This window comes from Bidens hawaiensis, unplaced genomic scaffold (genome assembly GCF_021521415.1).
Source record: "Bidens hawaiensis isolate Kalapana, Puna unplaced genomic scaffold, B.hawaiensis_p1.1 tig00003237_1, whole genome shotgun sequence".
NCBI lineage: Eukaryota > Viridiplantae > Streptophyta > Magnoliopsida > Asterales > Asteraceae > Bidens > Bidens hawaiensis.
In genome coordinates, this window is record NW_027491176.1 from 2,604,453 (window position 1) to 2,632,034 (window position 27,582).

General features: G+C 37.8%; 1 protein-coding gene across 2 annotated transcripts; it reads right to left on the reverse strand.

Annotated features, from left to right (window-relative positions):
• Positions 1–22,668: 22,668 nt before the first annotated feature.
• LOC143622643 (uncharacterized) lies at positions 22,669–27,030 on the reverse strand. 2 transcript variants are annotated; one of them, XM_077093734.1, is made up of 6 exons: positions 26,353–27,030; positions 26,128–26,231; positions 25,818–25,994; positions 23,443–25,355; positions 22,843–22,995; positions 22,669–22,793 (listed from the first exon to the last, which is right to left on the reverse strand). In XM_077093734.1, the coding sequence occupies exons 1-5, from the start codon at positions 26,514–26,516 to the stop codon at positions 22,846–22,848; spliced, it is 2,508 nt and encodes an 835-aa protein (XP_076949849.1). In that variant the 5' UTR covers positions 26,517–27,030; the 3' UTR covers positions 22,669–22,793; positions 22,843–22,845. The 2 variants fall into 2 exon arrangements, with proteins under 2 accessions (XP_076949849.1, XP_076949850.1); XM_077093735.1 differs by having other exon boundaries at positions 22,669–22,995; positions 23,443–23,552; positions 23,625–25,355; positions 26,353–27,028.
• Positions 27,031–27,582: the final 552 nt, after the last annotated feature.

Sequence of the window (27,582 nt, forward strand, 5' to 3'; positions counted from 1 at the left end):
AAACTGTTATTAGTATGTTACCGTGTTCAAAATATATTTTAAAACCGAACATCTCTGTCTATAATTCAATATAATATTGGCAAAGATGACAAACATACAATTTTAACAAAAATCATTAGATGATAATTAATGACAAAAATATGGTTAGTTTACCCGCATGCATGAAAAATTCACATGCTGAATTAATAAATGTTTTACACACAAAATAAATAAAAATACAAATAATCACATGCTGAATTGATTTTTAATGTCTATGCGGATGTGGGTTCAGACAGCCACCCGTGCCACAACCAACTGGTCTTGGATGTCTTCGTGGTCTTCGATCTTGGCGTTCATCATCACTTGGTGGATTTAAGCCTTCAGGTTGAGTCGGTTGTAGTTCCAAGCTCATTTTAACCGGAGATACATGTTGGTAACGTGGTTGTTGTACAGTAACACCGGTATAATCATTATTCTGGAAGTCTGCCGGGGTGTTCGTGTACGTCGCATGGATCATGTTACTTTTAGGAGTGCAGTCAAACAAAGAGGATACCCAATTGTTTTCTTGGTTGATGCTTGATGATCCCTGTCCAACATGTTGAAACGAAGGTCGATAACCGGCTTGCCAAACAAAATTGTAGGGACCCGCCCCATAGTCGGCAATAGAGCCTCAAAAATTGGAGGGACCCGCCCCAAAGCTGGCAGTAGGGCCTCCAAAATTGGAGGGACCCGCCCCAAAGCCGGCAGTAGGGCCTCCAAAAATGGAGGGACCAGCCCCATAGTTGGCAGTATGGCCTCCAAAAATGGAGGGACCCGCCCCATAGTCGGTTGATGCCCTTCCGAAATTCGACATACCCTCCCCATGATCATCATCATTAACAGGGTTTGCCCTAGGTCTGGGTCGACCACAACGCCCCCGAGGACGCGGAGCAAGTTGGGGGAGCGTGTTATCGTGTCTCAAATCCAGTTCATTAGTCTGTATACAGGATGGCTGATCCACATGATTAACAGACTGAATTAGTTGAGAAGCCATGTTTTGGACCCCTACAGAATTTTCAAAGTAATGATCGGGGCCCATGTTTTGCATTCGAATGGCTTCTTGACTAATGTGGCCTATCCGTCCACCTACAAAACCAAAAATTATTTAAAACTCAAACGCATTACTAAATTATTATATTTAATTTTATATTAGTAATTATACTAACCAAGTATCTTGTCGTTCCACCGTGATAATCGAATCCACTATGTGCAACACTGGGGGTGGGCCTTGGGTCCTTTATGTATAACACAGTATGTTGATGGAACCATTCATTGTAAGTATGGAGTGTTGTAGGCGTGGTGGTCGGCATACCTTGCACCGCATTTTCGCGTCTATGGTTCCAATTTTGGACATACTGGGCATGAACGTCAGACCAGTCTGTGCCCAACCTCCTTTTCCGTGCTGTCTTACGGAGTGTCCGAAGCTCTTCAAATGATAAAGGGATAGGGTTAGGGACCTTCTGAAGAAATCCAAACTGTCTCATCACCCGTTCAGCCGGATGATACTAAACGACAATCCACTAAATTAGACAACATGATGACCTCCAACTGTCTATGCATCCAATCAAACTGTTAAAACAAAAATATTGTTAATATTTAGTATTTACAATCTCTATAAAAAACCTTTTTGGTTAACGGAAAAAATACTTCGTCCTGTTGTAGATTTTGTAGTGATGTCCGGTGGGCCTTCAGCACGTGTGAAGGAGTCTCCATGTCGCTAATGTCATGCTCCGTCCACCTTCAAAGAGACAATAATAAGTTGTACAATATCAAAAAGTGATTGGAAAAAAAATGCAAAAGTATATTATATGCATGGTAAATATAGTTAATCTAAGGGGCAAATGGCCAATAGTATAATAATTTTATATAGTGTTAAAATCACCTATACACATTAATTTTATATAATTACATTTTTAAACTTATTAAGTTTTAGTAACATAAACTTGTTAATTTTGAATTATGAATCTAGTTACTGATCAAATAAAGTATTGTGTATGAGAAATAAATATTCCAAAAATGATTATGAAAAATTTTCAATTTTAGATTATGTAATTGACGATGTAATGATTTAAGTATACTTAATAAAAACTTAATTAAGAAAAAAAAGAAAGAAATGGAAAGAAAAACAAATATGAAAATTTAATTTTTTTTGTTCTTTAGGGTTTGGATAAAATAGTCCTTTTAAAAATAGTTTTAAACCATAATAATAGATATTTATATTATTTTAAAATATTTTAATACAACCCAACATTTTTAAATCTTTTAATACAATCCAACATTATAAAACATGATTCAAACTACTAAACCGTCAACCCAACATTTAATACAACCAAACAATTTACTAAAGTTTTCAATGATCGTTAGTGTAAGGATGCAATTTGTACCGTATTAGTAACGTGATTAACCTACAACTTACAAAACGTAAACATATAGGATTTTAAACGTGATTAACCTACAACTTAACTTTATATACACATAAAGGATATTTTGTGTAATCTTGTCTTTTAAACGTAATTCGTAAAGCATTATACAACATACATACGTTTTTCTCTAGTAGATGCAGTTAACTTTTAAAACCCTTGTAAACTTTTAAGAACTTATACCGTATTAGTAACTTAAAGGTATATACATCATCTACTTTGTTTAAAGTGTTTGTAATATGCACATATTTGTAGTCAAGATTCTCGGGCCAAGCCTCACATGCCATATGCTTGTTATAATGGAGTGTACAGAACTATATGTATGTAAAGTATTATACGGTTACGGTATACTTAGTTTTTAACTTTTGGATACACTTTAACTTTTGGAGTTACAATATTTGAATGAAGCCTTTTTTTCTTTCCGTTTTTCAGGTGCACAAGGACCTCCATTACAGAAGGTTCTTGAACGGCAAGATTAACCTACAACTTTACTTTATATACACATAATTACACTATTTAGTAAACTTTTTAAAGGTGTGTTATAGAGAATAATCGAGTAAAACTAGTAACAAAAATTTATATTTTCTCATTAATTTTGTTTCTGCCTTTTTTTTAAGTGTTTAAAAGTTTTAAATCATAATAATAGATATTTATATTATTTTAAAATATTTTAATACAACCCAACATTTTTAAATCTTTTAATACAACCCAAACATTATAAAACATGATTCAAACTACTAAACTGTCAACCCAACATTTAATACAACCAAACATTATAAAATCTTTTAATACCTTGCTTCATATGGATGGCTCCAATCGATTTGTTGATTGACAATTGTGAGTCTCATTGGTCGTATCCGGGTCCATGCCCATACTTGTAGCAGTGACATTGGGCCGCCAACTGCCTTTGTTTGGGGTTCGGTTCCCTTGCGGAGTTCTCTATACAAACACGCAACGGTAGCAGAACCCCAACTCAGTCGCCCACTAACTTAATAGTCTTTCAAATGATATAGTAAATGCAATGACGCGTACCCATTATTTGTATCTGCTAACATGTTACTAAAAGCCACTATTAGGCAAACACAACGGGCACGCTGCATCCATTCTCTATCAGTAGATTCTTCGGTTATTGGGTAATCTAACATATACTTTACTATACATTTGAGTTTTAAAAATTGATTTTATAATCAGATTCTTTGTATTAAGCCCCAAATAAGTATAGCACATTTGCCTCCGTTGGTTGTAGTCGAACGATTCCTCGTACCCAGCTAACGCCTCACCCTCAATGGGTAACCCCCATAGAACGTTAGCATCCTCCAAGGTGGCAGTCGCCTTGCCACATGGCAGGTGAAAAGTGTTCATTTCGGGCCGCTACCTTTCAACAAGAGCTTCTACCAACGCTCGGTCAACTTTCCTATAACCACAACGAACGATACCGCCAAATCCAAATAAATCAATATACTCTATAACTCTACCCTCTAGTTTTATGATACCTTCCGAGACTCGCTCCCAAAATGTACCATCCCCTCGTTTAAAATCCAATGTAGAAATCTCCCCCTCTAGTGGATTGAGGAAAACATTTCGGGCTCGGTGTTCGGCTCCTAGGTACAAGAGACTATCACCCTTGGACACGGGTTGAGATACAAGTTCGAATACATTTTCTTGGGTGAATTTGGGTGTGGGTTTGAGGTGTTGGATGTGGTTTGTGAGGATTGAGTGTGAGATTGAGTAAATATTGTAGAAGTGCGGGTTTGAGAATGAAGGTGGGGGTGTTATATATATATAGTATTTAGTAGAAGTAAGTTGTTTTGTTTTTTATAAATTGTAAGTTTATAAATTATAAATTTATAAATTGTAATTCAATGTTTTTGTTTTTTATTTTGTTAAAGCAAACTTTATGAGTTCTTAGTCTAGATTTTAAAGTGTTAGAATGAAACAAACTATAATTAAGCAAACAAGACTTAAGAGACAAGTTGATTAAATACAAATGGATGAAACACATAACAAGTTTATTAAAAACGCATTAAAAAACACATAACAACTATAATAAAACATAGATTACTTCCAATGGAAACATCATTTGACCACTCCGAATCCGATGAGTGCTCTCCAGGATACAGGTCATGGTGGTACTCCGGTTCAACTTCTTTTTTCCCTTCGTTTTTATAAATACTCTTCAACACATCTGGGTCTTCTAACAAATCTGGATCCAACTGGTCAAACGTTAACTCCGGTGAGGGGGTTGTGTGGGAGGGTGTACTTTTGCTTCAGGATGAGGAAGCTCACAATTACACTAAGAAAACAGATATTTAGTTACTCAATCAAAAGACATATTTGATCAAGATAATAAATACATAAACTTACACGATGTAGGATCCACATATCGCAAATCATAAGGTAGAAAGTAGGAGCACCACAAAGGTAACATAACTCATTGTGAATGACTCTTGTTGGACTGCTATCATACAGAACGTTAGGATCCATTATAGTCGATAATGAGTTACCAAGTAATTTACCAACTACTCTCACTATTTATACACTACTTTGAAAATACCGTGTCCAAATTAGGGTTTTAAATATAACTCCTAATCCGCCATTGGCAATGACGGAATAGGAGAAAACTTTTTTTTAAAAAAAAAAAAACCTAATCCTCTATTTCTAATGGAGGATTAGGAACAATTTTTTTTTCTTTTTTTGAAAAAACCTAATCCGCCATTCTCTATGACGGATTAGGAAAAAATATGTTTTTTTTTTCTGGTTCAAAAGAAAACCTAATCCTCTATTGCATGTTTTATAGAATCCGGATCAAGCTTCTTGCACACAAAATAATGTATAGTTCTTGGACAATTGTGATACTCACCCTAACGATCTCGTCACAATCGTCACAAAACAGGTTAATTTAAGAAATGTAAATTTTTTTGGTTTGAAGTTTATAATCAACGTAATGTCTGTTGTTTCTAATGAATAATTTACGTAATATACACTGTAATATATTTTAACTGTATTATATTAGTTTTATATAATAATATAAAACTAATGGGGAAAGTTACAAAAAATAAGTGAATGGTTACAAAAAAAAGGGTTAGGAGGGGTTTGACCCGCGACCTCCCATTCCGTAACAATCGATCTTAACCAGCTGGGCAACCAGCGACGTGCATTAGAACTTAGGTTGTTTAGTTTAAATACTGAAAAAGGAAAAATGGGGAAAAAAATCAACTCCTAATCCGCCATTGCTACCAGCGGATTAGGAGAAAACCTAAAACCCTTAATCCGCTATTTTCAGCAGCGGATTAGGAATAAAATATTTTTTTTTCTGGTTCGTCTTCTTCCTCCTGAATGGAACCCGACATGGCAACTTTGAAATTGAATTAGGCATGTGACTCGAACACAATTTTGAACATGTGAGTGGCAGCTTTGAAGCTTTGAATTATTATGCGGCAACTTTGAAGACATGCATTGAAGAAGATGGCAGGAGCTCCATGTGCACAATAATGTTGGCATGTATGTGTAGGTAAATAGGTAAAAATCATTAATGTTAGTTGGGTAGGTAAAATATTAATAACTAGGTCTTATACTTATTTTGGTTAGTTTGAACATAACGGAACAAAACAGAACAAAAACGGGGTTGTATACGTGTTCTTTCTAATCCGCTATTGGCAGTGAAGGATTAGCTTCCAATGATTGATCCGCCATTGGCAATGGCGGATCCAAGTTGTGTTTCTTCCTAACCCGCCATTACCAATGGCGGATACACTAGTTTCCTTTTTCTTTTTTTTACTTTCCCCGTTTTCCTTTCTTTTGTGAATACACACCACTTTGAAAAAAAAATTCCTCCGGCATTCAATGACGGTTTCGGCATCGGCGCAAACTTCTGAGCAGATTACGTACATAAGTTCACGAATTTATTGAGCAATACGATTTGAGCATAATTGGATTTGAGTGTTCATTTACATCTGTTTATTAAGCGTAATTGAATTTGTACATAATTGGTGAGCGTCTGTTGGGTCCCTGTTTCTTCACGACCTACAAAACTAATAATTGGAACTCTATCTGCAATTAATATCAAATTGCATTCCAATTTGTGTTCCATCACCATGGATGATAAGTGTAATTCTTAATTAGACCCGTAACTTAATTTGAGCATCTGAGCGTATGAATACAATTTTAGCAATGAAACTTGTTTTGTGCAATTTTACATGCCTTATTGGAATTAAAGCAAATCGACGGTCTCTTTTTCAATATGAAGTTTGAATGATATCTTTCTTGAAAGCATAAGTGCCCAATAGATGTGACAAATGGGTTGGGTTGGGTCGAACGAGTCATGAGTTGAAATGAGTCATGCGTCAAAGCGAGTTTGGGTCATAATGAGTTTAGGTCAGAACGAGTCAATTAAAAAAAGATTGTTTTGGTTTGGGTCGGAATAAGTTAGGGTCGGAGCGGGTTTGAGTTAAGGAACACTAACTCACATCGACCCATTTCTTTGAACTTGTCGACCAGTTTTGACCCGAAAATAAAAGAATGAAATTTCAAATAATACATTTTGACCCATTCAGTTAAAATCTTTTAACCAAACCAACTCATTTAATTTTTAAAATAACTTAAATTGGCCTATTTAAAAGGGTTTGTGTCAAGATTGTCACCCCTAGTGCCCAACTACGATTGGGGGAATGTAATTTGTGTTACGCTCGGTCAATTAATTGATTTGAACGCGAAATCAGAGTTTAGGTTTATTTAAATATGCCACCGCGTTTTTGTTTTTGGCTTGAGCGTAATTCGTGTACGTTTTTGTACGTTAAGGATTATTGTAGAATAACTTAACTCCCCCCCTCCCTCTCTCTTTCTCTCTCTCTCTCTCTCTCTCTCTATATATATATATATATATATATATATATATATAGGATCATGATCATGTGAGAATGATTTTGAAATTGAGAACTTTGAGAACCATTTTAAACCACAACAAACCCAAAAACTTAAAATACTTATAAAACAAAAAAAAACGCTAAAATAAAAAAAGTAAAAAAAAACAAACTTCTTATTTATCATCCCGGTTTCATAAAAAACATATTGGTTTAGCTAAATTATACAAATGTGTATAATATGTGCATACATGTTTTTTTTTCATGCACATATGTACAATTTAAGGTAAATGATAATATACATATGTGTACATTGGGTAACTAGAGAATAAATGAAATTATATACATGTGTATAATACGTAGTTTTTTTTTAATGAAACCAGAATAAAATATAAGAATTTTAGTTTTTTTACCTTTTAAAGTTTTTGATTTTTTTCGTTTTATAATTTTTTAAAATATTTTTTTAGAGATTTTTTTGTGGCTTAAAATGGTTCTCAAATTTCTCAATTTTCAAAAGGTTCTCTGTTTTGGACAAAAATCTGCTAAGGATCAAGTATCCAAATCTGTTAAGTGAGGTAAGGTGCTAACTCGATAATGACAAGTGTTTAATCGTAATGTTGGCGAACACAAAGGTTTGATCACGAGGGAAAAAGCCCTTAACCAAGATAGTCTTACTTCGGTCAAAACTTACAAGGCAATCTTTGGTAAAATAACTTCGGTCAAGGATTAATAAGATAATCTTTGGTCGAATTACTTTAGTCAATGATCGACAAGGTAACCTTTGGTCGATGAGTATATGGTTATTGTGGTCTCCGGCACAAAAAACCCCCGGACGGTGAAAACTATCACCGTCGAGTATATTAATTAGCAAAAGGTGGTTACAAATGGGGTAGAGAATATGATCGGGATTACAAAGTATGCTAGTGTGTAGAGAGAGTATTAATTTCTGCTCTAGAGTGTGTGTAAGTACATGTGTCTTCCTAACTCGATCATAGCTCGTTTAAATAAGATAACAACAATAACAATATTTCCTATCTATTCGGAAGTCTCCCACCTAGCCGCTCCACGACCTTTGATCACGTGCCAATAGCCACCGGTAGCGAGATAAGCGGAAGAATGAGTCTCATAGCCGTTGTTGTTATTTAATCATCAATCTTCTAGAGAATTCATCCATAATTAGCTATGTTGAATTAGGATCCTGGATCCATATTCCAGCTATAGGATGTACTGTGAGAATAGTTGATGCAAGTCTGTCTTAAAGTTGTTGTACATGTCTAACACATCACCATACTAAATGCAATCATTAGTAAACAAGTAATATTGAGGATCGTCGATCCTTTATATCCTGTCATATATTTCAAGGATAAACTATCCCTAAGACAGATAAGGATAAAGGATTCTTAGTATAAAAATCGTGGCCTAACAATTGCCCACAAAATGGCGGGTGATTGTGTGAAACAGCTGTCATTTTGAAATTTAAAACCCTGCAAAATAGAAGATTATTAGATGTGTGTCAGGCGGTTCAATATCTACTAACCATAATTATATGCCGCCTATATATGTGATAATTATAATATTCACATAACCACAGATTTAAGCGTCTTTCAGGTATTCTTCTTTTTGTTTATTTTCCTTCGACATGTCAACTGCTTCTTCATCTTCTTCCTCTTCTTTCTTCCATCCCGATGACCTTTACTCACAAAATCTCCTTCAATCACCCTCTTCCGAAACCTGTAAATTCACAGATTCGGATATCGATGAAATCCGATCATTCTTTCCAGCCGATACAGTTTTCCGGCCCTTCGATGCCTCAGCTCGTAGTGACAGCATTTTAAAAAACTGGTTTTGCTTTCCGGCTCATCTGTTTCTCATCGGTTATAAGTATCTTTTCCCCAATTTCACTCAAAAGTTCTTCAACTTGGCGGGAATTTTTTACGTCCAGGCCACGCCAATATTGTGGAGAGTCCTTCATACCATAGAAAGGATAATCGTAGAGGAAGGAGTCGAGTTTGGCTTAGCAGAATTAGTGTATCTATACAATCTTGTTACCCACGCTTCCCAACGCTTTATCTTTAAATCGAAACCCCACCAAGAAAATCCCATTTCCAAAGTCACTCTTAACAGTACCCTTTGGAAAAACCAATTTTTCTTCATAAGACGAGATTCTATTCCGGGTGGAACTAAACTCCCCAAAAAGTGGATACCAAAGGGTAGGATCTAGGATCTCTAGGATATCAAGATAGGATATTCTATCCTTCTACTAATAATTTTTATCGCTTGCGCAGTTGAAAATTTCGATTTGCTGGCTGATCTCCCGGGAGTTGAAGATAGAGTGAAGAGGTTTCTGTCACTAATAGACTTTTCAAGCAAAGTTTGTCAAAGCTTTTCAAAAATCAAACTCGGAATCAATTATGTCAAGTAAAAAATAATAACTTTTAGTATAAAAAGTGTTAATAATTGAAAACTTATCTGTCAATTGCCGCTTACAGGTGCTCCGAAATCAGGAAAATCTGCTTCCAAGTTTTCCCTCAAGGATATCGATTGCATGCTTACCAAGAAAAAGACCCCAAACTCAACCCCTACATCCGAGCCTCGCCCGATCACAACTCGAACAAAGTCCGGAACTAAGTGAAAGAAGAGCTCAGATACAGAGAATCCCTTTGACACCGAAAAGTAGATTCTGGACATGCTTTTCACCGTAAGGATCCTCTATCTTTGTTAATTTCTATTACTCCAAGCATCTTCCCAAGCTTATTCCGCTTTCTTTCGTAGGCCATCAATTCTGCCCGACACTACTATGAGAAGACTTTCGCTGAGCATGACAAGACTCTCGTTGTGCTGAGATCAACGGCTTCTTCTAAGGAGAAGGCCCTCTCGAAGATGACCAGAGAGAAGAGAGAGATAGAGGCACATACTGCTGCTTTGGCCATCCAGATGCATGACGAAATTAACCGGGTCTCCGAAGAAGCAAAAGTATGGGCAGCCAAGTCGGTATTTCAGGAGCGAATCAAGATGGCGAAGGAGGCTGGTGATCCCGCTTTTGACAAGTCGGCCTGGGATGTGGAGAAATGGAAGGCTGCTCTTGACGACCTTGGGGTGAGGATGATGAAGAAATGGTTGAGAACACCGAGGCTTGAACCAGTGGCGTCAAGGAGGCGATTAAAGCTGGCAAGGGAGAAGGTGATGCTGCGGTTGAAGATGCAGCTTAAGTGGGCAATGAAGGATATTAAAGACAAGGCCTGAGCCCACTTTTTATTTGGTGTTGATGTTTTTATGAACAAGTATTATGGTTTGTAATAAACAATAGTTTCTAGGATATAGGATCTATGATCCTTAAGACAATCTGCGGGAGTGACAAAGGTGGAGGTATCCTCCGTTTGTGGGGATGAAGCATTTGTTTCCCCTGTTTTTTAATTTTCCTGCACTTTATGAACTATTAGTAACTTTCACTTAACCCGGATGGATGGTCCATCTTTTCGTATGGTGAAGTCCGGGTTAAGGATTTTGGATAAGTCCTTGGGGCTTATTCTAGTTAATATATAAATCTTTTGACAATTTACTTCTTATTTATCTTCAAAAATTTGTTAGATATAACTTTAGCATTGTTGATAGTTTGACAAATATTCTTAAGTAAAAGGTTTTTAGGATAACAGATCTTTAAAAATCATTTAGACTAAAATATCCTTAAACCACAAATCTTAGGATAAGACATCTTTATTAGTTAAGAAAAATTTCCTCAAAGGACAAATTTTAGGATAACGTATCCTTAAAACAGGTGAAATAAAATAACTTCAAGGGAATCACCTTCTATACTGAAACATTTAACACCATCGAAATAAGTACAATACATAAGTTAATTAATAGATATCATACCAGAAGGTCTAGATAGACCTAAGTTACCAGAGGTGTTGAATTCTCAATTATCCTTGAAGGAATAGCTTTAGGATCCGGGATCCTTAGATTTTTGATCTTCACAAAAAATTTAGTAAATTTGTTGCAAATAATTCATAAGGTTAACTGGGATTAAACCCATTAAGCTGGGGACGAGCCCAAATAATATAGGGGACAAGCCCGTGCAACTGGGGACAAGCCCGTGTAATCTAGGGTCAAGCCCGTGATTGGTGTTAAATTGGCGACATAGCCCTCGAGAAGAGGTGAAAACCCCTTAAACCTTAGGATTAAACTGGCGACAAGGCCCTTGAGAAGAGGTGAAAACACCTTAAACATTAGGATTAAACTGGCGACAAGGCCCTTGAGAAGAGGTGAAAACCCCTTAAACCTTAGGATTAAACTGGCGACATGGCCCTCGAGAAGAGGTGAAAACCCCTTAAACCTTAGGACATGGTACGTCTACAATAATTCGTAGGATCCTCCATATAGCTGGAAACAACGAAATTGTCAGCCACTAAGCGTGTACTGGTCCCGCTACCCCGAACTATACGTTGGATAGCGTGCGTAACTGGCGATCGTGAGAAAGGTGAAAACCTTTAAACCTTAGGGGATATGACCATCGGGGGTCATATCCAATCGTGGGCAAGGCCAAGGAAAGTAGTAAAGTACCTTATATGTAAAGGAGATGTGGCCAACCTCTTAGACATTGAATCTCTTATTGAAACCTGCATTGTTACTTAAAAACTTGGAAAAGATAAACGTTAAGAATACATTATCCTTAAAATAATAGGAATATAAAATGAATAAGTAATCAGATAGATATTACCGATTTTAGGATCCTTGATCCTTCAAGGATAATATATCCACTCAGGATACTGGATCCTGATTAGAAAAAGTACTTCTTGAGGTGGATAACATTCCATGCTCTTGGTAATATATTGCCTTCCATTGTGAGCAAATGATATGCCCCCTTTCCTGCTTCCAACTCAATCTGATAAGGTCCTTCCTATTTGGGCGCTAGCTTCCCATCAGCCGGATTTGTTGTGTTTTGGAAGGCTTTCCTCAATACTAGATCTCCCTCTTGAAGTCTTCTGATTCTGATACTTTTGTTGTATGCCCCAGCTACCCTTTGTTGATAAGCTGCCATTCTAATCTTTGCTAGGTCTCTGAGTTCTTCTACAGTATCCAAGTCTTCAAGAAGGATTTCTTCATTGGCTTCAGGATCACGGATGCTGGTTCTCGCAGTAGGAACCACCATTTCTGTGGGAATTACTGCTTCTGACCCAAACACCAAAGATTAGGGTGTCTGGCCTGTTGCGTTTTTGGGTGTAGTTATGTCTGCCCAAAGAACATAAGGAAGTTCTTCGGCCCATTTTCCCTTCTTGGATCCTAGTTTCTTCTTTAGATTGTTGATGATGATTTTGTTGCTAGACTCTGCTTGGCCATTGGCTTGAGGATGAACCGGAGTGGAAGTAATCATTTTGATGCCCCAACTGTCACAAAAGTTAGTGGTTCTTTTCCCGATAAACTGGGAACCATTGTCACAAACAATTTCAGCGGGAATACCAAATCTAGTTATAATATTTCGTTTAATAAAAGATATTACTTCCCTTTCTCAAACTTGTACAAATGCTTCTGCCTCAATCCATTTGAAAGTAGTCGGTCATAGCAAGCATAAAGACCTTTCCACCTAGTGCTTTTGGTAGCTTGCCTACAATATCCATAACCCATTTCATGAAAGGCCATGAGGAGGATATAGGATATAGAGGCTCTGCTGGTTGATGAAGGATATTCGCGTGTCTTTGACAAGCATCGCATTTTTTTAAATACTCTATTGCATCCTTCTTCATTGTTGGCCAGAAGTTCTAAGTATTCTGGAGAATAATGCTCTTCCACCTGTGTGATTGCCGCAATCTCCTTCATGAAAACCTTGAGTACTTCTTGGATCTCGGGATCCTAAATGCATCTCAAATATGGACTTGCAAGAGATTTTCTATATACCGTATCATTTAACAATATATATTGGGATACCTTGAGTTTGAAGGACTTGGGATTTTCTGTGGCTGGAATCTCTCCAATCTGAATATAATTCTTGATGGGATGGATCCATGATCCTTTATTATATGAGGATAAAGGATCCCAGATCACGATTTCTTTATCATTCGTTATTTCTCCAACTTCCTGTTCTTCTATTGCTGGCGAGAGAATGTGGATTATTGGGATTTTCAAATCTTCATTAATCTTCAGAGATGATGCTAAGTTTGCTAAGGCATCTACCCCAGCGTTTCTTCCCTCTGTACCTGTGTAATACTAAATATTTCAATGGATTTCGACAATTCCTTCACAACGTCTAAATATTTTATTAGTTTCTCACCTTTAACAGCATACGAGCCGTTAAAGTGGTTAGTTATTAATAAAGTATCTACATAAACCTGAAGATACTTGATCCTCATGCTTTTGGCTAATTGCAAACCTGTGATTAAAGCCTCGTATTATGCTTCATTGTTTGTTGCCTAGAACTCACAAGCTATGGACTGGGGTAATATGTCCCCCTGTGACGATTTCAGTAGGATCCCTAATCCTGTTCCTCTCACGTTAGATGCTCCATCTGTGAAGAGTGTCCAAGGATCCTTGGTCCTTTCCAGTTGTTGGACTTCCAAGTCAACTTCTTTTTGTAGATCACTAGCGAAATTAGACAGAAAGTCCGCTAGTGCTTGAGATTTGATTGCTGTTATAGGCTCGTATTGGATATCATATGCACTTAACTTTACCGGCCACTTGGCCATTTTACCTGACAACTCTGGTTTTCTAAGAACATTCTTTACAGGATAGTTAGTTCTTACAATAATAGGGTGAGTCTCAAAATAATGTCTCAGTTTAGTGGAAGCCATAATAAGTGCAAGAATTAGCTTTTCTAAATGAGAATACCTGGACTCCGCATCTAGATGACTTTTACTTACATAGCAGACAGGATGTTTTTCACCTTCATGATCCTTTACTAAAACGGCACTCACTGCATTTCCTGAGACAGCAAGATATAAAAACAAGGATTCTCCATCCACAGGCTTCATTAAAGCTGGAGCTGAGGATAAGTAATCCTTCAGTGCTGTAAGCGCAGCTTCATGTTTTGCAGTCCACTCAAATTTCTTATTCTTTCTAAGGATATCATAGAAGTCTTTTCACTTCTCGGAGGATCTTGAGATGAATCTATTCAAGGCTGTTATTCTTTCGGTTAGTCTCTGGACGTCTTTGGCATTTGCAGGAGACTTGAGATTGACAATAGATTCAATCTGCTCCAGGCTTGCTTCAATTCCTCTCTTTGTGACCATATATCCTAGAAACTTTCCAGCCTTAACACCGAAGTGGCATTTGGATGGATTTAGTTTCATGTTATGATGGTCAAGGATATTGAATGCTTCCTCAAGGTCTCTGAGGTGGTCCTCTGCTTTCTTCGATTTTACTACCATATCGTCTATGTACACCTCCATAGTCTTGCCCAATTGGTCCTTGAACATCATGTTGACTAGTCTTTGGTACGTCGCTCCTGCATTTCTTAGTCCAAACGGCATAGCAGTATAACAATATATGCCGGTTGGAGTCATGAATGTTGTATACTCTTGATCAGATGGTTCCATCTGAATTTGTTGGAATCCAGAAGAAGCATCCATAAAGGTGAGCATTTCATGTCCAGCCGTTGCATCCACCATGGCATCTATATGTGGTAATGGGAAAGGATCCTTGGGGCATGCCGTGTTTAAATCTGTGAAATCGACACACGCCCTCCACTTTCCATTCTTTTTTGAAACAACGACCACATTCGCTAGCCATCGAGGATATTGAACCTCTTTGATCATACCGGCCTTAAGAAGTTTTTCAACTTCTTCTTGTATGATCTTGTTCCTCTCAGGAGCAAATTTTCTTCGCTTCTGATGGACGGGTTTAACAGATAAATCAAGGCCGAGTTTATGAGTGAATACCTCTTTTGAAATACCTGTCATGTCCGAGTGCTTGAAGGCAAAAGTAGACCTTCTTCGCGCTAAGAAGGATATTATATCCTACTCGATCTTACTGGGGATACTGGATCCTAGGAACACCTTTATTTCTGGATCCTCGGGGTCCAATGATACTTCTTTAAGGTCTTTCTCCCGAGCTTCCAACACGTCCCTAGGATGTTGCTGTAGTTTCTATGCTATAGTTTGCTTGGCGGTTGGCTTCATCAATGAAGAATAGTAGTTTGGCCTCCGCTTGATCACCCACTATCTTCACGACTCCCCAAGGAGTAGGTAGCTTAATGCATTGGTGATACGTTGAGGCTACTTCTTTCATTCCATGGAGCCAGGGCCTACCTAAAATAACATTGCAACAGGAAAGGTTATCTATAACACAAAATTTTTGATATGAATTTAACCCTTCGATATAGATTGGCAGGTTGATGTCCACCAATGTCTTCTTAGTTTCTCCACTGAAGCCGACCAGCACCGATGTTCTAGGAAGGATTTCTGAATCCGGGATGTTCATCTTCTTGAGGACATCATGTTGGATAATGTTGACCGAGCTGCCACCGTCTACTAGGATCCTGCGCACATAATGGTTAGAGATAAATAAAGTAATAATCAAACCGTCATGATGAGGATCCTGAATGTTCAACTTGTCTTCCTCGTCGAAGAAGATTCTCTTGTCTGTTGTTAATGTGGTTGACACTATCGGATGATCCCCGTTATCCATCTTGATCTCCTTGGCAAGTCTTTTTGCTGCGGAGAAAGAAGTTCCACATATGTCTGATCCTCCAGAGATGAAATTGATTGCTCGCATATCCAGCTTGTCCTGATGAGGATCCTGGATCCTTGAATCAAAAAAGATTCTCTGATCAGTCACTCGAGTAGTGGGGATGAGCGGTTTTTCTCGTCATCCAACTCGAATTCCTCTACCGGGATTTCTTTTTTGGTACAAGAGTCTTTAAAAAATTCGTAGTCTCTGGAGACAAAGTTGATCACATGAGCATCCGGCGGTGGTGGTGTTGCTTTCTGTGGAAGATCATCAGGATCCTGGATCTTGGATTTCTTCCTTCCCAAGAGTTCTTTAAAGTGACCCTTGCTCAGGAGGTACCCAATTTCTTTCCTTAAGGCGATGCATTTGCCTGTCGCGTGGCCAAAATCTTCGTGAAAAGCGCACCACTTAGACTTGTCCTTGAAGCCGACAACCTTTTCATTCTTCCGGGGCCACCTTGCTCTTTCTCCCAGGTCCTTCATGGCACAAATCAAGCCATGAGTATCTACAGAGAAACAATAGTCGGAGATGCAAGGATAGTCTTCATCATCATCTCCTTCTTCAATTGCCTGTACGTTCTGATTATTGAACTTGACATGCGGCTTCGAATTGTTGTTCTTATTCCAGGATCCTTTATTCTTTTCGGGGGTTTCTTGTTTCGTTTGTCCCCCGAGACGATCCTGGATCTTTTTATCTTCTTCTAAGCGGATGTATCTTAATGCCCTGTTTCTGACTTCATCTAATGTCCTGCACGGAGTCATCACCAAATCATCATAAAAAGGGGAGCTCTTTTGAATTCCCATCTTGAATGCTTCTACAGCAGTAGTCATATCAAGCTTTGGGATTTCTAGAGCTTCCTTGCCGAACCTGGTAACGAAATCCCTAAGGGATTCATCACTAGGCTGGATAACATGATATAAATCACTGGTTAACCTCTCAAATTTCCGACTACAGGAAAATTGAGTGTTAAACAAATTAACTAAATGAGAGAAAGATGTAACCGAGAAAGGGGGAGACATAGCAGCCATTTTAGTGCAGCTCCCGTTAGAGTGGCTCCAAATCCTTTACAAAGGCAAGCCTCCTTGAGTCTTTCAGGAACAGGATTAATTTCCATCATTTCCCTATATTGGGCAACATGTTCCTCAGGATCGGTGCTCCCATCATATGTCTTCATGTTGGGAGTTTGGAACCGCTTCGGGATTTCAGCATCACATATGGGCAGAGCGAATCTGGATAATTTATGACTTCCCTCCGGTATTTCAGGAATTGGTCGTATGACTCCGGGAAAACTGGTTATCATATCCTTAAGCTTCTGCAGCTCTTTGGCCATAGCTTGGTTGATACCTGTATCCTGCATGGGACCATGATTAGCATCAAAGGATAAAGGATCAGAGAAGTTACCTCTTTGCTGAGTGAAGGTTGGGATCTCGGAAGAATATCAGGGATAAGAAGAGTCAGCGATGGGAGTTGGTCCTCCAGATGCTACGGTCTGCATGGGGATTATGTCTCCTTCGTGAACTTCGGAGGATCGTTGATACTGGATTCCTGAGGATCCTTGATTCTGAAAGAAGGATCCTTGAGGTTGAGAATTATAGGATCCATTAGGATATGCCCCAGTGGATCCTGGTTGAAGGATGATCTCATGATAGGCCAAAGCGTGACTGGCCAAACTCTGTGACAGGGATATAAAAAGGGTGTAATCCCGATTTCTTGATCTTGTTGGAAGTACGAGGATCCTTGAGTTTGCTGACCCAGGGACTCTCGTTGAAGGATAGATGATCCTGGCAGAAACAATGAGGATCCTTGAGCCTGTTGACCCATGGACCCCTGTTGAAGGATAGATGATCCTGGATGAAACAACGAAGATCCTTGAGCCTGTTGACCCATGGACCCCTGTTGAAGCATAGATGATCCTGGCTGAAACAACGAGGATCCTTGAGCCTGTTGACCCATGGACCCCTGTTGAAGGATAGATGATCCTTGCGTGAACTGAGCCATGGATCCTGGACTGGTGAAATCCAGCATCCTGGGCATCAAGGGGGTGAGATCCTCTGCTGGCCTCTTGTTCTTCCTGAGATCTTCTATCTCACGGAGGATTCTCTGGTTGGTCTTGTTCTGCTGCTCCATGTATGCTTTAACCTGCGAAAACATAGATGAAACATCATTGTTAGTATTAACCACCGGGGTAGCAGCAGCGGTTTTTGAGCTCTGGAAGACTGGTAGTTGCGTCTTGCTCCCAGCAGCAGCAGGCCGTTGCATTCCCGTGATTGGCGGAGGCATCGGTGGAAAGTCCTTGATGAGAGAGGAACCGTAGCCGGCATGGTTGATGAAGCAGAGGTTGATTGAGAGGCCATTAATAGTGATATGGGTATGAAAAAGTTGAATATGATAAGAATAATATGGATTATAGCACCAATTGCCCCACGGTGGGCGCCAAATTGTTTTGGAAAAAAATCTGCTAAGGATCAAGTATCCAAATCTGTTAAGTGAGGTAAGGTGCTAACTCGATAATGACAAGTGTGTAATCGTAATGTTGTCGAACACAAAGGTTTGATCACGAGGGAAAAAGCCCTTAACCAAGATAGTCTTACTTCGGTCAAAACTTATCAAGGCAATCTTTGGTAAAATAACTTCGGTCAAGGATTAACAAGATAATCGTTGGTCGAATTACTTTAGTCAATGATCGACAAGGTAACCTTTGGTCGATGAGTATATGGTTATCATGGTCTCCGGCATGAAAAAACCCCGGACGGTGAAAACTATCACCGTCGAGTATATTAATTAGCAAAAGGTGGTTACAAATGTGGTGGAGAATATGATCGGGATTATAAAGTATGCTAGTGTGTAGAGAGAGTATTAATTTCTGCTCTAGAGTGTGTGTAAGTACATGTGTCTTCCTAACTCGTTCATAGCTCGTTTAAATAAGATAACAACAATAACAATATTTCCTATCTATTCGGAAGTCTCCCACCTAGCCGCTCCACGACCTTTGACCACGTGCCAATAGCCACCCAGTAGAGAGATAAGCGGAAGAATGAGTCTCATAGCCGTTGTTGTTATTTAATCATCAATCTTCTAGAGAATTCATCCATAATTAGCTATGTTGAATTAGGATCCTGGATCCATATTCCAGCTATAGGATGTACTGTGAGAATAGTTGATGCAAGTCCGTCTTAAAGTTGCTGTACATGTCTAACACATCACCATACTAAATGCAATCATTAGTAAACAAGTAATACAGAGGATCGTCGATCCTTTATATCCCGTCATATATTTCAAGGATAAACTATCCCTAAGACAGATAAGGATAAAGGATCCTCAGTATAAAAATCGTGGCCTAACATTGTCTTCGGATCATATATAGGATCCTTACCCTATATATATATATATATAGAGAGAGTAATGATCCTATGAGAACCACTTGAAAATTGAGAACTTTGAGAAATATTTTAGAGCATTAAAAAAATATTTAAAAAAATTATAAAACAAAGAAAACAAAAAATTTTAAAAATTAAAAAAAAAACAAAGTTCTTATATTTCATTCCGGTTTCATAAAAAAACACGTGTATAATTTCATTTAATTTCTAGTTATGTAATATAAACATATGTATATTATCATTTACCTTAAATTATACATATGTGTATAATAAAGCATGTATGTACATATATGTATGTCGGGTATGGTTAACGTAAAAAACAATAGTTTTGTGAGAAACATAAGAATAGATGTAGACCATTGGATATAGGATCTAGTGGTTGAGATTGATAATTTCTAAAAGTTGTATAGTTTTCTATTTAAATGGTATGGTGTCCTATTTAGGTGGTGTAGTTTATTTTAAAGCATTCTCACACTTCTCACAAAACAATTGTTTTTTATTTGAACCCTTTTCTATGTACATATTTATATATTATACATATATGTATAATTTAGCTAAACCGAGACGTGGGTTTTTTTTGTTATGAAACCAGGATGATAAATAAGAATTTTGTTTATTTTAATTTTTGTGTGTTTTTTTATGATTTTTTTTATTTTTGAGTTTTTTGTGGTCCAATATGGTTCTCAAAGTTCTCAATTTCAAAATAGTTCTCACATGATCCCAATCCTATATATATACAATATTTTTTTACACACTGAATCAACTTTTTACACATGTTTAACTAACATTTAAACTTGTATAATTATCAAAAATCTATATTCTCTCTCTTGATTTAATCAGATTTATTTCCAGCCACATATTCTATACTCATTTAATTGATTGTGTGGTCCATATTGAGTTCTTAAAGTTCTTACAACTCATCAAGTTTTCAAAAGTGTAACATCACAAAAATATAGGGTTAAAAATACCAAGTTCCAATAGTGCAAGGACTTAAAATAAAATATAAAAAAATCTGGTTCCATGTCTGGTCGCGATACGCGACGTCACAAAAAGCAAGCCCATCGCGTATCGCGATGGGTATGTTTTCAAAACCCAAGAAATGAGAAGACGGTGATACGCGACGAACCAAAAATCCAACGTCATCGCGATACGCGATGACGAGGTCTGACAACGTGACACGTGTCCTGCCACATGTCACATGGTGGCACCATGTTCCTGCCACGTGGCATAAAGGCATGACAAGGTGACACGTGTCCTGCCACGTGGCATAAAGCCATGATAAGGTGACACGTGTCGACACGTGTCACCTGGTGGCATTATGTGTGTGTCACGTGGCATCGTGTCCGCCAGTGGCAGCCCTAGTGGGTGACTCATCATGCATGCATCGTGATACGCGATGGCATGATCAAAGGACCATCGCGTATTGCGATGGGTCCCGAGAAAAGTCTATAAATAGCCACTTTGGCCATTCACTTCTCACACACCATTTCACACACTCTTTCTCTCTTTAACATCACTCTAAAAATACCTCAATAAACGTGTACCGACCACCTCATTTTCCGTGACCATAAAACCCCGACATCTTACCTCGTAATCCGTTCCATTAAACCGACAATACCCTGAAATACCGACGATAATATCTCGAAGTACGTGCCTACCCGAGACGACCCGACCTTCCACCTCGAAGTACATGCCGACCCGAGACGACCCGACATTTCGCCTCGAAGTACGTGTCGACCCAAGACGACCCGACGACCCGCCTCGAAGTGCGGCCGACGAGACTTGAAGACCGGCGTGCCACGATTTGCGTGCCAAGGAGGTGTTGATCAAAATTCTCGATATACGTGCCAACGTCGAAGTGTTGCCTGTGAGTTTAGAAAATAATAAGCCAAACAAGGGAAAGATAACAAAAAATATAGGGAAAGACCCTCAGACAGTGTATTGAAGCTAATCCAAAAGGAAAGGTTATACTCGTACTATAGGTGCGACATAGCAACGGGAAAGACCCTCGGACGGTGTATTGAAGCCGATCCAAATCAAAAAGGTGAATATGTTACAAACTTGTTTTCAAACGAGTCAAACATAATTAAATGAAAAGGTTTACATGAGACTAAGTGTCTCTAAAACATTTATAAACAAGGGTACGTTTGGCCTGAAAACTAACAAATTTCCGGGAAAAGTCAACATTTTCGTCCCAAACATCTTTGTAACCTTGGATCGGACATTTAGAAATCTTTTTCTAGTAACAGCCCCACTTATTGAAGTCGTCGGAACCCTAGAACCATCGCTGGAATAGGTTGGGATGCTCAAGTGGTGGTGACCGGTTGGCAGTGAATCAGTTGGTGGTGTTAGAGGTGTTCATGTTAAGTATTCTGACAAAAAATGTGACATTTCCGATCAAAAGCAATTTCCGGCGACCAGCAAGTAACAACTTTAAAATTCTGCTAGTTGGGGACCGTTGGAAACAAATACGTTAAAAGATTGAACCGTAGCAGCCAATTCTTTAGTTGGGATCAGCAACGACCAAAACATAAAAGTTGGAATTAATAAAATTCTTCTTCTTCTTCTGCTTCTGCTTCTTCTTCTTGTAAGTTTATGTTTAGAACTCTATGTTTCTTTTATGGTGTGGGGTTATTTACTTCAATGGTAAAGGTATTAGCCTTCAAATGCAACTCCAACTTGTAAGGTTCATACTCATCATTTGTCAAAGTCAATGCTTTTCATTCGCAAGTAATCTAGTCCTTACAATTCACACATAGCCTACCAAACTTGAAACTTCATATTTTATTCAAAGAAGATAAGATAGATAGGTACAAAACATCAAATTTACAACTCAGACTACCAAATTATTTAATCAAACAATAAGGTAACTACAATTATGCTTATCCTTTAATTAATTGGGTAACTTGGATAGCTAGCTCTTCATGTTTGTCATTGTGGTTAAAATCATAAACTTAAGTAAATTAAAATTGCATTTTATTTGTTAAAAAAAATTGTAAAAATATATAACTTAACTTTGAAGTCATATAATTTGATAAACTATTCTATTTCTCAAAACATTCTTTTAAATAACCTCTCTCTGAAGTAATAAACAGTTTTATTTGTCAAAATATTTTGCTATTTCTCTACGCAATTCATCATTTATGAGTTAAGTTTGAAGTAATCACTTTTACTAATAAATAAGGTAAAAAAAGTTAGTCAAAAAAATAACCTAAAACAATAAAACTAAAATAGCAAAAATAGAAAACTTCACAACCGAAAACCTAATTATTTCAAGCGTTTTAAGCTGATATATGAGTTAATTATTTAACGGTTTAGATATAAGAACCGAAAATGTGAATTTAATCAACATATCTACATTTAAAGACGAGTCTTTCGGTACATAATTGAATTTATTCTAAATAACTAAGAGAGTGCACATAACAAGCTATGAAGAGCATTTATTATTATAGGATTATGGCACTCTCAAGATGAACAACAATACCAAGAATATATATACACATTATCATAACCTCACATTTCTGATAGAATATTGCTGATTTTCCTAAGCTCTTTCAGGGCCGCCATAGCCGTCATCTGTCCTCGGTCCACCAGTGCCTTCTTCGACAAGTTATCTACATGGCCCGTTTCACCCTTTTCTTGCTGGAACACCGATTCAATAACCTGCATTGTTTTATATAACGTGTCAGTGAACAGAAATAATACCTGAAAATTTGACCCGACCAATGCATCAAATGCAAAAAAGTGACTGGATAACAGTGATGTAAACAAGCCGCTCGTGATCTACTCGAAATAGGCTCGCTTAAAGCTCTGATTGGAACCGATCTTAAACAAGCATAAGCCCGAGCTTTTGCCTAAGCTCATTCACTTAATGGGCCTTGTGTTTATATAATTAAACTTAATATATAAAAAAACATATTGCGTCAATTTTATTATGTACAAGACTAGAAATAAGTAAATAAATGTATTATGTTAAATTTTAAATTTATAAATACATACACAAACATAATTATATATTAATATAAACAGAATGATTAATAAATAACAAACGAAACAAGCCTGAGCCGAGCTCGAGCTTTTTATAGTTAAGCAAACCAAGATCGAGCATACCTGAAGATTTTCCACCATGGATTGACCAAGATTTTTCAAAGAAGAAATCTTGTTTTGGTTCACCGATTCTCCTTTGCTCGATACATCCGTCCCAGAAGCCGCCACGTCACCTTTATGATCGCCCCCCACGAGAGAAGAATTTGTAGAATCGTTGCCTTTCTCCGAGACACCAGCCACGTCACCATTCTGATCAGACCCCAAAAGAGAAGAATTGGTAGAATCACTGCCTTTCTCCGAGACACCTGCCACGTCACCTTTCTGATCGGGCCCCACGAGAGAAGAATTTGTAGATTCCCCGCCTTTCTCCAAGACACCGTCACGGTTATTATTCCCAAACTTCCAAAACCACTGTTTTCCTGACAATATTATCCTGTCTTTCAAATTCAATCCTGACTTCCCTACGGATTCTTCATTCTCAACTCCCTTCAAAGGCGTAGCATCCTCCGGGCCATCAGAAACCGGGCCGGGCCCATTTTCATCATCTTCCTGGATGGCATTACCTGAACCCGCTTCAGTACTAGGCTCAGACTCGGGCTCGGGCTCATCAACTAGTAAATTTGAAGCCTCACTGCTTTGCTCACTGTCGTTTTCATGGTCATCATCATTATCATTAACACCGTCAATCGGGCTTGGCGGGTCAGAGAAAATAGAAGAGTTTTCCTCACTGCCACCACTTCCGCTCACTGCTTTTTCAGCCTCGGTTTCTTCTTCATCTTCTTCAAACCCAAGCTGTCGGGCCAAATCGTCCAGTAAATTTCTCCTAACGCATCGCCTAGGCGGGCCCTTTTTTTCACCATACGCCTTCGAAGAAGACGGGTCAGATTCCGTCCTCAACAACCGCGACTTCACTTTTTCTGACCAACCTTTACGTTGACTTTGACTTTGCTTTTGTGGGCTGGATTGTTTTTGTTCTTCTTCTTTATGCAAAACCCTCCATTTCTCTTCCCAGTAGCTATCACGCTCACGCACCACGCTTAACGGGCTCCCGGAAGCCGCTGCATCCAATGACAAACGGTGATTTCGAACATTCAAACTCAACGACTTAACAGGTTTAACGGGCTCGTGGAACATGTCGCTATACATTCGAGGCTGGCCCGATTTCATAGCATCGATAGCAACGTTTACCAAAGAATTAGCTTTTATCAACAATTTCCCCAAATTTACATCTTTTGGGAAGTTTAATAATCTTTGGAGGCAAGAAGTGGCGGTTTCCGTGGCGAGAATTGATGATCGGATATAAAGTATCATTGAAACCGCAAGTGCTGCAATAAATGCCCCCCGTTTTGAATTGAGAACTTCAAAGCTTGTTTCGGGGTCGTTTTCGGAATTTAGTTTAGTATTGTCAAACGAAAAAATTTCATCCCAAATTACCAAAAGGTCCTCGAGAGCAAACTCACGCCCGAAAAGAACCCGTAACCATCTAAGAGCAAAATATTGTGGCTCAACTCCTAGCTCGGTAAGATGAGTGTAAAGTGATGAATCAGCAATAGCTAATAAATGGTATAATGCAGAAGATGCTTCAATAACAGGTGGCAGCCCGTTTTGTGGCCCGTTTAGAGGGGATGGGGCGAAAAAGCTAGCCATTGAAACCGCACCACCGGAACCGTTCATTAATGCATCGAACATACAATAGGCGTCGTGTTCCAAAAATTTCTCAGACAGCACAATTCCCAATTCGCCCTCGGCTCCGTAAGCATCACTAAATGAAATGATGGTTTGAATCTTGGGGTCGAGTTCTTCAAGATTGTTAAACTTTACTTGATCATCTTGGATTTCGAGTTCATCGGTGTTAGGGAATATGAGGCCGTCAAAATTATCCGTGAAGTAATGTTCGTATAATTTCCGCACTGCGGAAAGACGTTCCACATCGGCTTGGAGAACGTATAATAAAGGAGCCAAGAGTTCATGCATTCCTGTAAATAATAATATACCAATTATAAAAGCCCCAATATATGCATAATGAATGCATCATAATAGCATCGGCTGCAAGCCAACAACAAAAATCATAATATAGCCATCTCGTGAGTGTTCACTTACAGGTCCTCACAAATACACATCGATTTCCATTTCATTTTAATGACCAAGTCATGAGATACAAGTTAGGGATATTTAATTAATTAATTGTGTGAAAGTGATTCTCTCATTAAATGAACAAAAATGACATTTGAGATAAAAAAAATAAGATAAAAGGGACAGGCATATAAAATAAAGCAAAAATATCTTAAATTAAGTTAAATGAATGACCATATAGATAACTCTAATATGAAACTTAAACCGATGATTTAACCTCAAAACCTACCAAAATAATCAAAATCTGCATAACCATTATCCAAATGTTAATGAATTGATCGTGAAATAAATACATGATATATTACCTTGTCGGTAACCATAGCTCGGATGTCTAATACACCAAAGCAACAAAATTCTTCTCAACATTCCTTGACATCCCGGAGTCTGGAAGTAGCTTCCATGTTCCGGATACAAGCGCGACAAATCTTGGTCAACCATCTTCTCCAACTCGGCTTTTTGAAAAAACCGGCCCCACATACTATCTATATAAACATTAACACAGTGCCGGTATCAATAAGTAATCCACCCAATAACCAAAATCTAACAACTTATGATCACATTTAACTAATTTTCTTAATTTGTAAACATGGAGTATAATTAGGTAATAATATTTACCCGGATCTTGCGACAACGGGTTGTCCATAACCGGATCCGGGAAATTACTTCCGTCTTTCGGGATATGCGGATCAATCAGCAGCCTCCTCCTTAAAGCTGCATAGCTGGAAACCAAAATCGAAACCGAAACCGACATATTTTAATAAATAATAACAGATCAAATTAAACCTTATAAATTTAGTCAGCTATCCAAATTGAACCAAATTAAACAAACAAAACATATACCTTCTACGAGTATTAGCCGTGACACGTCGAATATCATCAACCGATGAATTCGACGGCAAAACACCCAAATCAGTCCGCCACTGAACCCCTCTGAGGTCCCAAAACCCTCGATTCCGACATGATTCACCTCTCTCCGGCGACAATTCCGGTGACTCCGGTAACATCTTCGTCGTCAAGTCAACGAAAGCACAAACCTTTGACCAAAATTTCACAAAACCCTAACACTAATTCAATAAATTCGTAAAATTTATAAAATTGATGACCCAGCTGAGCAAAATTGGAACCCTTGAGTTCAAATTTATAGAAAATTAAAGTTTAATTTCGTAAACAGGACGCAAATTGAGGGAATTGATGAACTGGGTGGAAATTAATTTGGGGAAAATTGTGCAAGATTGTAGATTTACAGTTGAATTGAACTGGGTATTGAGTAATTTGTTAAAAGGAAGTGAAATTGATTGAATTGATGAGTGAGTTGCAATATTTTAAGGTGGGTAATTGGGGATGAAGATATGGGTATTAATTAGATCTTGAAATGGGTTAATTGAGAGGAATTAGTGATTGGATTGGATTTGATGACTGAAAGAATTGATGAGGAAGAAAGAAAGAAAGAAAGCGTGAGCTGAATGGAATGGAGAATGATTCGCATATTGTGGATTTTCTTATTATTTGCCTGACAAAAACAAACAAATTAGAGGTAGTGGCCATTTTTTGTCTCATGCATTATTATTATTATTATTATTATTATTATTATTATTATTATTATTATTATTATTATTATTATTATTATTTTAGTTTTATCTTGTAATAATATAATTAAGTGATATAAGTTTTTATTATAAAAAGTTGGAAATTATAATAATGTATTATTGTATGATTTGTATCAGTACAAGTTTGTTACATAATAAAATATGTTCAATACAAGTGGAAAGGGTTGAAAATACATAAGATTTGATGCCATTAGTTTTTAATCTTAAAAAATTTAGATATTTCTCACTCAAGCATAAGTAATTAGTTATTTTATTATTTATTAAAGTATAAGTTGTTAATTTTTTTAGTTTATAATGGTCAAGTTGTTAACAAACATAGGAATTTAAGAAATTAATATTGTTAAGTCTCTAGTGTGTATTTAACAAGTGTTTTCGATTTATATTGTATTTTGATTGGTCGTTCTTCGGATAATTTTGTTATATTAACTTTTGCATGGAAAGTAAGATATCACATTGAGTTTAT

Coding starts and splice junctions, on each gene's coding strand:
- LOC143622643 (XM_077093734.1), bottom strand. CDS start 26,516: ATGTTACCGGAGTCACCGGAATTGTCGCCGGAGAGAGGTGAATCATGT. Junction 25,995..26,127: donor CCCGTTGTCGCAAGATCCGG/GTAAATATTATT, acceptor ATGTTTATATAG/ATAGTATGTGGGGCCGGTTT. Junction 22,996..23,442: donor CCATGGTGGAAAATCTTCAG/GTATGCTCGATC, acceptor AAAACAATGCAG/GTTATTGAATCGGTGTTCCA.